We start from the raw sequence: 12,779 nt of genomic DNA on the forward strand, positions 1-12,779 counted from the left end.
CCGTACTCGAAGTGTGACAAACAAAATCCTATTAATGCGCTACACTGTCCGTTTGTCCGTCCGCCTAGATAATTAGCTGAAATTTATACATATACTGTTTTATTAATAATCAATATTTATAGCAATACAAGAGAAACTATGCATGCTATTTCTGGTCCAGTCATAATCATTTTTAAAACCAACCATCCTCTATATCTACTGCGCGATAAAGCTTCGACTAACATCGAATCCTTACTTTAGGCGTCATTATTTGCGCGTAAAAATAGCATAAGACGTTAGGTATAATAGCGTAGCTACTTTTAAAAAGAAAAAGTTTCAAACAAACAGAACTCTACTATTACAGTGTTACGAGTTGTTTGTTAACCTAGTCACTAATGCTTCAGCTTTATTTAAGTTTTGTTTATTTGTGTGTTTTGACGTAGCTCTGAATTTTTAATTTTCATTGTAAAGTTTTCTATAAAAGAGTTTGGATATAATGACTTTGCTCCGTTTTTTGTAACATGTCGGAAATTATGACCTAATTTTAAGACATTACATCGAATTATAGTTACCAACATGATTTCTTACACCTTCTTCAAGCACTCTTTAAAATGGAAAATCAAACTCATCTGAATTTGGTTTGCTAGGTCACAATAACAACAGGATTAAGGAATCGTTTAGTTCAAATGTTTTGAAACTGAAGAAATTTTCATAATCACGCCAGAAAATTGTTGACCAAGCGATAATTCAATAGATAACATATTAAGCCCATTAAATGAAAAGTCTAGCAAAATTAGAAAGATATTCTTATTTTCTAAGATTGTGCTTTGTGTGACATCCGTTTATTGTGACGTACCTATTTGTCTCCTCCCTTCAATGTCATTATAAGCGGATTCTAATGCATTTTTTTCGTTCCCACAACGCTTTGTTGTGGGTAATTTGTATCTTTGATAAAATTCTTCAAATGCTATTTGAAGATAACTGATACTGCTGTTATGTAGGTATTTGCTCGTAAATAGTTATTATTTGAAATTATTTGTCGGTAGATAATACAACTTTTACACGCGCCACTGCTGGCCTCCAGGCTGCATACAAGCTATTGATTGCTTCGCATTTGTGTGCATATTAATGTTTCCTTCATTGTCAACCTCACAAAGAATTTCAAATTTAAATTGATTATAAAAAAAACGATAAAGTTATTACATTTTGTTTGTTCGTTCAGAATTCAGATCCAATTTTTACAATCTAATTTTTTCCACTTCTCTTTAGTGTTCCGATTGAGTTAAAATTTGGTAATCTATATGTAGATATGATGACGATAATACTAATACGTATATAATAATATCTATTCTAAAAAACTTATAGATTCGAACATCAGCTCGATAAGTCAAGACGCATGACTACCATGTTTTTTTACACTTGGGCACGTCTATTCATAGACCGGCTGTTAAAGCTTTATTGATTTGGGTTACTTACATTCAACTCCGAAGAGAAACCACGTGCTCCGATTACTAAGGGTAGTACAATAACTTTCGAGAACAATTGAAACAATTTAATCAAACTCGCTTTTATATCATGGCTCCAATTTTTTGGAGTACCTACTTTTGGGTCTGGTAAATTTTAGGTGAACGAACTAAAAAAGAGCATAGTAATAAAATACCTCCTGGTAACGAAAGATGGTTTGCAAATTTGCAGGAGGTACAGGCAACAACAAAGATATGAATATCTTAATGTAAAGTTAGGTACATAAAAGGTTTTAATGTAGGTACCTGCCTAATAGAAAATCTTAATGAACTATTTATGTACCATGTCAAAAAAAACAGAAAATATTAACTATGTATGTATGTGTATTGTATTTTGAGAATAATGGTTTTATTACCGTTAACGGACATAATAATTAAATAATACCTAACATTCACGGTTGACTTAAGATTAAGTGAAAATGAATCTACTACTTTATCCTCAAACAAAAGCAAGTAACTATTAGTGGTCAAGTTAAAATTATATAATACTCGTAACAATATCATAAAAAACACAACGGTTGGCGCATACAATACTTACCACTTTTGCATTGACTCAACTGTTTAGTCGATGCAAAAGTTGTACCTATATAATGCGCTAGCCCTAAGGTAAATAATTAATTAATATTAAGTAACTATTACTAATAATGCTTAATAATGTGTACTACTCGTAGTATTAATAATGTTTTCACTTTTAATGCTCTTAAAATGTTACTTTAGTCTCTTCATATCGGGACCAAAGCTTCTTATTAATCTCTAAGGATTAAAGTATTTTTTAAAATTTACTCTGGAAACCCCTATACCTACTATACAGCCAACCACGGTGTTTGTGAATGGAGGAATATCGCCATTTTCATTGAATGTGTATAGACAATTTTTATGGCGTGGAAATAGCCTCTAAATGACAACTGTGAAAAAAAAAACGATTTAATATCGTGCATCACGATAAAAATGATTACGAATATTTAATTATATTAAGTATGAATTAATTTTATGATGCAATAGTCCAATATTAGTTTTAAAATAAAAAAAATGAAAAACCGTGGAACAAACTTTTTTTTGCTATTTGAATTTTGAACAGATGTCCATTGAGATGTGTATTGAGCGTGCGTTATAAAAAAAAGTAATGGTGTAATTTTGTATAGAGAGTCGTTTTTTTCCTATCGCATTCAAAGTGAAAAGTAGTGTTGAAAGAGAGACTAAACAACTATAATGCTACTTGAACTATAGCCACCCTCGCTCTGCTCGGGTGGCTAAACATCTCGTTTCATTATGGCTTATTTTAGTCCCTTGTTGAATAATCTACTATTTAATTGTTTAACAATCATTAATTCATAAATACCTTCAAATCTTTACGGAACCCTCGGTGAGCGATTCCGACGCGCACTTGGCCGTTTTTTTATTAATGATGAAAATGATCAAAATTGAGTCAATCTCATCGAATATCTAAGGGCGATGTACAAACGTAGCAGTATCTCAAGAAGAGCTCAAAATCTACTCGTGACCGTGGCCCTTTAATGTGGTCGAAACGTCGAGATAATTATTACTCGTGGTACTTGTGGCAGCAGTTATGAGCTCAAAATGATGAATATACGTGTACAATAGTCTACGATAAAGAGAACAGAAGCTGTACATATAAATTCTTGAGCTTTACGGCTGTTCAACTATTGGTTCCGTTGACTGTACTAAACATGGATCGAAAAAGACCGCAATCGCATCTACCAGCCCGTACGGATAGAAATATAGCACAACCCGAATCCTTCATGTAATATTTTACGTCAAAACCTCGGATTCTGAATATTTTCGCCCATTATGTAAGACTATTAGGCTGTTCGGATTGGAGTAAGGATTTATTGCGCTACCACAGCACAGCTATTTAAGGGCCTATGGAACCGTATTCTTAGACCAGATTTATGATCGGCTTTACTTAGTGCGTCAGCATTTTTATATTATGGAAGAAAAAATGGACTTGAGAAATAACCAGACTATAATCTATTTATTCTCCTAACACCCAGTGTCCTTTGAGCGTTTGAGTCAAAAATTTGACTTGGTCGTCAGGAGGTTATAGTTCGGTGCCTATACAAGGGGCCTCTGATCATGGGGCTTTAAACGGAAGGTTTAATTTTAGGTACTTGCATAACTGAGCTACTTTTGTTTTGCAAACATTAAAAAAATAGTGTTCATTTTCAAGGTAAGTATAAATAAATGTTTATCTTAAAGAGATTTCAAATTATTTAAAGGCCTCCGTGCCGAGGAAATATTGCCCTTGTACTATGAGACAGCGATAACATCGCCATCCATCCAATACACTGATTTAACGATAAAACTTTGAAAATCAATAAATGATCTAAATTCAAGTTATTTGAAAATGTTATAAATAAAACGAAAGTAGCTCATGCGAGTAAAATCGAACAATGATTTAAAGCTCCAGAAACAGAGGCATCCTGTATATAATATGTAAGAGATTTATACGAAACGTCGACACTCGTCCAGATGTAGGTACAAAAATAAGCACCTATTCTGTACAATATTTATTTCATCAGTATGAGTAATTTACTGCTTTCTATACCAAAGTGTTTTCCTGCCTCATAAATTCTATCCAAACAAAAAAAAACTTAGCAACCTCTCAGAGAAAAACTTATTTAAATAGCAGTAGCTAAGCTATCGATCAGTCAAGTAGATTTGCTAGCTTCGAATAGTTATTTGTCACACGACCTAATCCGACTTCAAAATGATGTGTTTATTTATGTAACCTTTTTGTTTTTCCTTTTTGTACAATAAAGAGTATAAACAAACAAACAAACAAAAAACAAACAAAAGTCGGAAATCCCACGGAATCCTAGCTAAAGCTGTGTCGAACACCTGGTGGTAGATATTTAAAGCTTCGGATTGATGTTAAAAGTTTAGCTATTATTTTGTCACGGTGCTTTAAATTGCTAAAGATTTAAGACTTAATCGTTTTACTTATCTTCAGACAGGAGTCGACATTAATGGTAAGGGCTTATTTATGAAAAATACCTACTAAGAAAGGGTTCGTCGTGGGAGAAAGTTCTCGAGTTACGATCGTTAGTTGGAAGTTTTATCTTTTTGTTTCCCATAATTTCATTTGTAAACATGGTAAGCCAATAAAAACATAACTTGTAAAAAACCGGCCAAGAGCATGTCGGACACGCCCGAAAAGGTTTCCATAGCCATTACGAAAAAAATAAGTAATATTTTTCTAAGGATTTCGTATTTTGTACGGAATATTCCAAGTTTAGGTATATTTTATACCTTAGGCTGCTATTTACTCTTAAATTACTAATAATTCTCAAGAAAACTTAACCGTTATAGTTTTCCTTGTAAGTTTGATATATTTATTACCATCCTGAATTTTTTCAAATTTTTCCACCCACCGGTTTAGATTTTAGAGGGGGAGGGGCGCTCGATTTTAATGAAAATTTGCACTTAGTTGAATAAATTGCAAGCAAATCACTAAATCGAAAAATCTTTTTAGCAACCCTATAATGGTTTTAAAAGACACAAGATTTAAGAGACAACGATACCCCACACAATAACAAATAAAAAAACACCCCCACTTTACGTCTCGTCGTCTTTACTCTAAAAAAAATATTTTTGAATTTTTTATTGTACCATTTTTTCGGCATAGTTTACATATATATTCGTGCAAAATTACAGCTTTCTAGCATTGATAGTCCCTGAGCAAAGCCGCGGACGGACAGACAGAAAGAGAGACATGGCGAAACTATAAGGGTTCCGTTTTTGCCATTTTGGCTACGGAACCCTAAAAACCAAGTCTCGCAACTCAGTTCTCCTACCGTAAAAAGTTGTGAGAACCATGTAATGACAAGTCGGTTAATTTTTTAAGTCTGTTCTGAGGGGTCCTTCGGTCTTAAGTTATTTATTACGTAATTAGCTAGCCTAACAACATCTTATAGTGACCATATCAATATAAAAATCTTTTCTGTTTTAAATGAATAGATTGACTTGGCCATCGCATGAAAACACAATGTCTCTCACAAGTACTATACATATTAAATCAAATTGTTTAGTGCGATTGCCAAGTCAATCTATTTATTAAAAACATAAAAGATTTTTTCAAAACGCAGTAGGTTAGGTTAGTTTATTAACAATTATGTAAAATAATTATTATTTCACAGATAAATCACTATGGCAAATATTGCATAATAAAAATCGTGTAAAGGGGCGGAAGACAAAGTGGCCCGATAATTTACTCAATAAGGCTGATGTAATTTTGGTGAATAAACCTAAATTACTACTAAATACCTAAAACCATTTTTTGTTGTAACGTTTTTTAATACATATGCTTTAACCGATAATGGTTTTTAAACTAAGGCACAATTCTGGTACGATTTTACGTTACGACGCTTGGGTGGGCCGGTTAACAAAACTTGCATAAGTAATTAAGAACAACTCGTTGAAAATGCCAAAGTGTTTCCGAAAGCGTTGGCTGTTGGAAACCCTTGCGGCGTACTTATAGAATAAGAGTTTTGATTTTAAGAATTCATGTATAATATTTCCGTTGCAGTGTCTCAACGGAAGGGACCTCTCAGTCGTAAACGAGGTGCCGAGCGGCAATGGGCACTGGAGGCGGCCGTGGCGGGTTCGGCAGACGGAGCCCTCAGACTCCATCGGCTCCCCTCGCAGCATCTCCAACTCCAGCCTCCGGGAAGTCGACGAGGAACTCACCGGCGAAGAATTAGCCACCTACATGTACCAAGTCAACTGTAACATAGGAGGCCTCACCTGAGAAACGCCCCTCTAAAGCTCTGGACATCAGCTTTAGGGGAAAGACGAGTCAGTATTAACTTCGAAAGGCAACGGTGACAAGCCTTCTTAGACAAAAAAAAAATATATTTATTTGTTGTTGTAATGTTCCATATAAGGCCTGTAGTTGCACGCAGGCAGTCCGGTGTAGTATTATTTTAGACAATAAAGATAAGTATTTACTTAATTCGGAAAAGACCGATGTACAATGTTCGACTTTAGCGATTTGTTAGCGTGGCTAGGTTCGTCTCTAAAGCAAAATTATTTGAAATGTTTGAAAGATTAATAATGGAAGTTTCCTAGAATGTCCAGTAATCTCGACATAATATATTGCCTAACTACAGCTACAAAATAGTGCGAAATATTTTACAGAAAATGTTATTTGGCGTCAATTATTGTGTATAAATTGGTTTTTTATTGCAATTGTTATGTCTGCAAATTTTATGTAACACTTATTAAATTAAAATACTTATATTGGGATATTAAAACTACCCCACTGTTGTATATCTGGTTGTAAATTTGTTGCAATGTTATTGTAAATACAAAATTAAGTAGGTACTTAAGTAGTTTATTTTATAATAAAATTTTGCATTAATGTGAATGATTGAGGAAAAATCTTATTCGTATTTGAGTATAATATGTGTTTACGTACCCATAAAGTGTGAAAGCCTACCTACTACCTATGTCTGGTTAGAAGATATCGATTGCTCTTGGAAATGATAAAACGCGTTATTTAAAAAAATATTTTTGTAAGGCTTATTCTTTAGGTATTCATTGTGAAATTTCAAATTTTGGAATACTTATATGTATATTAGTGTACTTATGTAGGTACTAAACGAATTGTGGTACAAAAGATAAAGATGGTTTTAATGTATGTCACGTATGAATGAAATAAATATCTCGCCCGTCTTATTCACATCTCCCTGAGGACGAGGTCCTCAATCACGTCTTCCTCTGACATGTTTCCAATGGCTCTTAGCAGTTTTTGTAAACTTTCTTAGAGATTCGTTCCATTTTGTCACAATCATTAATGCCCCCTTTTAACAAATAATACCTTATTAATAGCGGTTCTAGTCAGTTGAGTTTTAGGTTTCGTGATTCCGTACCTAAATAATTCATTTAGTTCTACATACTCGTAACTAATAATAGGGTACATCTGAATTATTATTGGTCTATATTCTTTAATCTTTTCGTGACCCGCAGGATATTAATGTAATTGTATGTAGTACGTACAGTACAATATTAACTCAAGAGTCATGTACATCGAAGTACTTTAATCATGTGCTATAATACTGGATTCCTCACGTGGATACCCCACGAAACAATACGATTATCTCGAAATACCTTTTAACTGAGCAATGTAACACAATGCATCGATATAAAAAAAACATTAACATTATTGTAAATTACTTCCTTCTAAGTCAGACAACTACAATGTACTCGTATGTATAAATCGAAGGGTGACACTCATGTGACACTCGTTACCCCATTCGATACTTACGAGCGCTCCTAGCGACACTTTCGCGTGAGCCTTGGCGAGCGGAAGCTGAAAGGGTTGGTCCCGGTGCACACTTTCATTTTACTCAGTCGTCCCTTGCCCTGTCCACTCGCCTCGCGCCTCGCGACGAGGGTGACTCGACTCTGGTTAAATCACTGAACAGCAGGGCTACTACGAAACTCGAAACTCGAAGTTCGTCGTGCGGTCCCTCTGACACTTTATACTATTTATTACGAGAGCGAGAGGGTACGATACGAACTTCGAGTTTCGTAGTAGCCCTGCTGAGCGAGCGTGAGGTGAGGCAAGCACACTCTTGCGCTCGTGTCGCCTCGTTTTGCATCCTAGAGAATATGGCGCTGTTTAAAATTAACACACGGTATTTACATGTTTTTACGGCGTGACAATTATACAAGGTATTGATTAAATAACTGAAAACCAGAAAGTACTTTGCTCAGAATAGAGAGTAGAATCAATTATGCTATGTTTTAAATCGGGTTATGTTTTTTTGTTTAAATGTGTTTTTTATTGTGCCCAGTTTAAAAGTTACGAATACAAAATTTAATGCCGTTTTGCTGTCAAATTTTTGATTTTCTTCTAAAAACGTTGAAGCATAACTGCCAAATGCAAATTATAAGTGTAGAGTTAGAAATCAAGTAGAATTGACTTAGCAAAATGCACAAATAATTTTTGAAATAATGAAACTAAGTATTCGAAAATAAATAGTACAAACTTTTAACTTTTTTTTTGTAGCCCGTTGTCCTAATGCTGGGCAAAGGCCTCGTTGGTCGTCCCGCCATCTCCTCTTGGGTCTGCCTCTGCTCCCGCGGCCATCCCTCGGATACCGGAACTTTTAACTTAAAATGACAAAATATTTTTTGGGGGTTTCCAGTTACTATTTAATTAACACCTTGTATACAGTATTATCCATCGTTTAAGATAAACAGCGTCTGGGCTTTGCCTACGCTTAAGCTGCTAGCGTACCTAACCTACACAAACAAACCCTCTTATTCCAAATCGCTTATGAAATTTGAATGAGATTCATGTGTTACGGACGACTTAGTCCAGAGAGTAGAGGTAACCCAAGCTGGTCGGAATCTGGAGCGATTTCCTGAATGTTGCTAATTACTGTAAAAGGCACGTGTTATTCGAAGCACGCAGCGTGTCTAATAAAATATACGTGTAGGTATACGAGGGATGAAAGGTTAACCGTCTAATTAAATGTGCGTAGGTATTATGTATTCATAAATATACGCCAAGACACCAATAAACGTGTTTTCGTTTCCTCTGCATTCTTATGGTAAGTACATATCTGTCCTGTATTTTTCATTAATAAATTATAAAAAGTTTTTAATATTGTTGATCAATTTACGAAAAAACACACGCTTTTTATCCCCCGAATTGTATTAGGTATTACTATTGCCATTGGATCTAAGTATATCTGATGAATTCCAGGTAAATTTGACTAAGATGAGGTAGGTAAGAGGTATTGACTTCCAGATTTCGTTAAATACATTGTTGTTGGTTATTGCAAGTGAGTGAGTATCTTAATGATATACCACCAAGGATGTTAAAAGGCATGTGAAGTCCCAACATATTATTATATTTTTCTTATGTTTCACATAATGTATGTATGTTGATTAACTTCCCTCTTTATTGTACAAAATTAGTAAACAAACACAAATGACAAACATATAGAGATATACGTACAAAGGCGAACTTATCCCTTTACGGGATCATAATATCGTACGCAACTGTCATTTATATGAATGTGCCTCAGATGTATTAAATTTTATCCATATGTTATATTTTGGAAGAATATTAATTAAGATGAACTTGTTTTGCCATATATTTCTTGTAATATTTAAATTCATAATGGCTTTAATTGGATCCATTAAGGAAAACCACAATTCGTTTTTACGTGTGAAAATTTGGTTTGGTTTGGCATTCAAAACAAGTAAACACCACGAATAAAAAGAAAAAAAGAAGTTTTATTATTAGCTCACACTCAAGATCGTGTTATTGTCTAGTCTCTGGTCTAACAAACTAAATTAATGTGTAAAGTACCTACATGGAATGTGAATGTGGCTTCATCAAATTAACATTAATTGCCCAATTAAACGGTGTACTGCCGTTTCGGCAAAATATTTTTCGCCAAATTTAATTTCCTAAAAAAACTTATCGCAGTAGTTTCATTTTCAAAACGAATCTTTTGCATATTAAAATTTCGCATTTTATTTATTTGGTCAAATTACCATTTGGCATAATTTTACATTGTCAAGTTTTATTATGACAAACGTTTATTAAGCAAACGTTTTCTTTTGGCTAATATTAATATTCCAAAAAATGTTTGTTCAAAATGACACTTCGCACACGAACCAACCACAGAAACCAACTGCTACCAGAAAAATAGGTTAGGTTAGATTAGAACTGCGTCCCCCACAGAACCGAACTCCTATCAGAAAAGTAGGTTAGGTTAGAACTGCGTCCCCCACAGAAACGAACTGCTACCAGAAAAGTAGGTTATTATGCCATGCAATATTTTGGGAAGAATGCTTAATGCCAAACGATACTTTGACTAAATAATTCTTGGTAATAGGAAACATGACTAAGTAATTATTTTTGAAACAATAATTTGCCAAAAAAAAATACTGACTGTAAAATTGCGATAACTTGTTTTAGCAAATGATTTTTTGCCAAATGATAGGGATAGTTTTTTGCCCATACATTAGTAATCCCAATTAAACTAAAAGCATCGTGTTCATTTCAAAACTGCGACAAGTGAATTAAATTATGGAACAAAAGACAGCTGACTTTTATTTCATCTTAGGTCGTCTTGGCTCAATAGTAGGTATTTTTTTTTCAACTCGCTAGCTCGAAAAGGGTTCCTTTTTCCTTCGAGATTTGCGTGGAAAGTGCTTTTTCTACGCTATAGCCCCATTCAACTCTAGGAGGTCACAGAAGAAGGGGTTCTAAACATTTTTTGTGAAGTCTTAATAATGATCTACTCTCTCTCTCTCTCTCCTTCAGCCCATAGCCACCCAATGCTGAGTGTAGGCATCCTGCATTGCTCGCCACTCATCTCGGTCCAGCGCTCTCCTCATCCAGCACCTTCCCGCCACTTTGACCAGGTCGTCGGTCCACCTCATCTCCTGTCCTGTGAATAATGATGATGCTATCAAATGCCTTAGTGTAGTCGATAAAGGCCACATACAAAGGTTTGTTGTACTCATTGTATTTTTCTAATATTTGTTTTACTGTGTGTATGTGATCAATAGTAGAAAAATGCCTTCTAAAGCCAGTCTGCTCTCTTGGTTGATTTTCATCCAGTTTGTTAGTTACTCGATCCAGTATAACCTTAGAAAACACTTTATAGATATTTGACATCAGGCTTATTGGTCTATAGTTTTCAATATCATCTTTTGGGTCTTTTTTATGAATAAGAGTTATATGTGAAGTTTGCCATTGCTCTGGAATTATGCCTGTTGTCAACACATCATTAATTTTTTTTGTCAAAATGGGGACTAGTTCTTCCAAGGTACCCTTCAGTGTCTCGTTGGTGATTTTGTCTGGACCCGGGGCTTTCTCCGACTTTACGCTCAGGATTCTACTTAGATGAAAATAATTTTGCTCCCGAGTGGCTCATACAACTTTTCACACAGAGCATTAAGAAACTTGAAAAAATAAATTCTAAATATTATTAAAGAACTACCAGCATAGAAAATGGTGTGGCTTTACAATTATCAACTTCAAAAAATTACATTTGCAATAAAACACTTAGAAAAGCCTTAAACAGAAAAGTTGCACTTTGCTTCCTCTCGTCAGGGAGGAAAAGTTACTTTTCTGAAGGAGACGTGTAAAAAATATTTATCACAAAACAAACAATAACATTAACAATCCAATACTGCGTTGCTCCTGCCGTGTGAAATCACCGGCCCGGATAATACCGACCCTATATCGGTACTCGCAATAGAAAGTCATGCTGCGTTTACACAAATAATGGGTCGGATTACTGGGACGGTAAAAAGTTCATTTAGACCGATTTTAGTTTTCTTTTATGAATAATATTTTTTTTAACCGAATCCGTCGGTGCCTCAGTAGCAACCAAGTATTTAAAAAATATGGCCGTAGAGCGTGACGGACACGCCCTGCTGTAGGGTTCTGTAGCCATTACTGAAAAAATTAAGTGCATACATGGTTCAAAATTTAGTGTTTTATACGGTCAACCTTCCAAGTTATAGGTATTTTATACCTTAGGTGCTATTTAAGAATAAAATGTACCAAGTAATTCTCAAGCAAACTTAGCCGTTATAGTTTTCCTTGAAAGTTCAATATGTTTACTACCATCCTGAAGTAAAAGAAATTTTTGCACCAACGGTTTAAATTTTAGAGGGGGGGGGGACGCTCGATACAATTGACTCTTTACTTGAAAGTTGAATATTTCGCAAAAAATCAATGAATCGAAAAATCAAGGTAAGCAAAGGGTAATCATATTTTTGGAGGACCTATGCAACTCGATGATCTCAGCAGAGTTTACCGAGTTGGCCTGAGAATGAACATGACAAGACGAAAGTCAAGATTTCATACTTTTCTAGTTGGTTGCTTATAATAGCTACCTTTATACCTTTCAAACATTCTGAGTTCACGGGAGTACCCTGTAGGTTTTGATTCCCTTGCGAGTTTCGAAAATTTGCAGCATAAACGGCTGCATCTTTTGATTGCGTTGGCTTAGAAGTTTGATTTTTCACAGCTCCAAGTACAGCATACCTAAGTATTTGATATAAATTTCGCTTGATACCTCATGCGTTTCCGAGAAAAAGGGCTTGGACAGACTAGAGAGACAGACAGCAGACAGACGGACAAAAAGTGATCCTATAAGGTTCCGACATACCCGATTAATTCAAAATATTAAGCGACGGCAGGGTTAGGATACCTGTTTCCTTAAAAAAAATAGATCTTTAAGTAGTCGAAGTAGTAAACTATTATAATATTAGAAA

General features: G+C 34.8%; 1 protein-coding gene across 3 annotated transcripts in view; it reads left to right on the forward strand.

The window, feature by feature from the left end:
- Window positions 1–10,588, forward strand: part of LOC141431977 (pyrokinin-1 receptor-like) — a 71,902-nt gene extending 61,314 nt beyond the window's left edge. For 2 of the 3 annotated variants that reach the window (XM_074093308.1, XM_074093307.1), the window contains exon 6: window positions 6,049–10,588. In XM_074093308.1, the coding sequence (XP_073949409.1) occupies window positions 6,049–6,270 (222 nt within the window). In that variant the 3' untranslated portion in view covers window positions 6,271–10,588. The remainder of the gene's footprint in view (window positions 1–6,048) is intronic. The other variant, XM_074093311.1, reaches the window with a different exon arrangement.
- Window positions 10,589–12,779: the final 2,191 nt, after the last annotated feature.

The sequence above is a fragment of the Choristoneura fumiferana genome, chromosome 10, assembly GCF_025370935.1.
Source record: "Choristoneura fumiferana chromosome 10, NRCan_CFum_1, whole genome shotgun sequence".
Lineage (NCBI taxonomy): Eukaryota > Metazoa > Arthropoda > Insecta > Lepidoptera > Tortricidae > Choristoneura > Choristoneura fumiferana.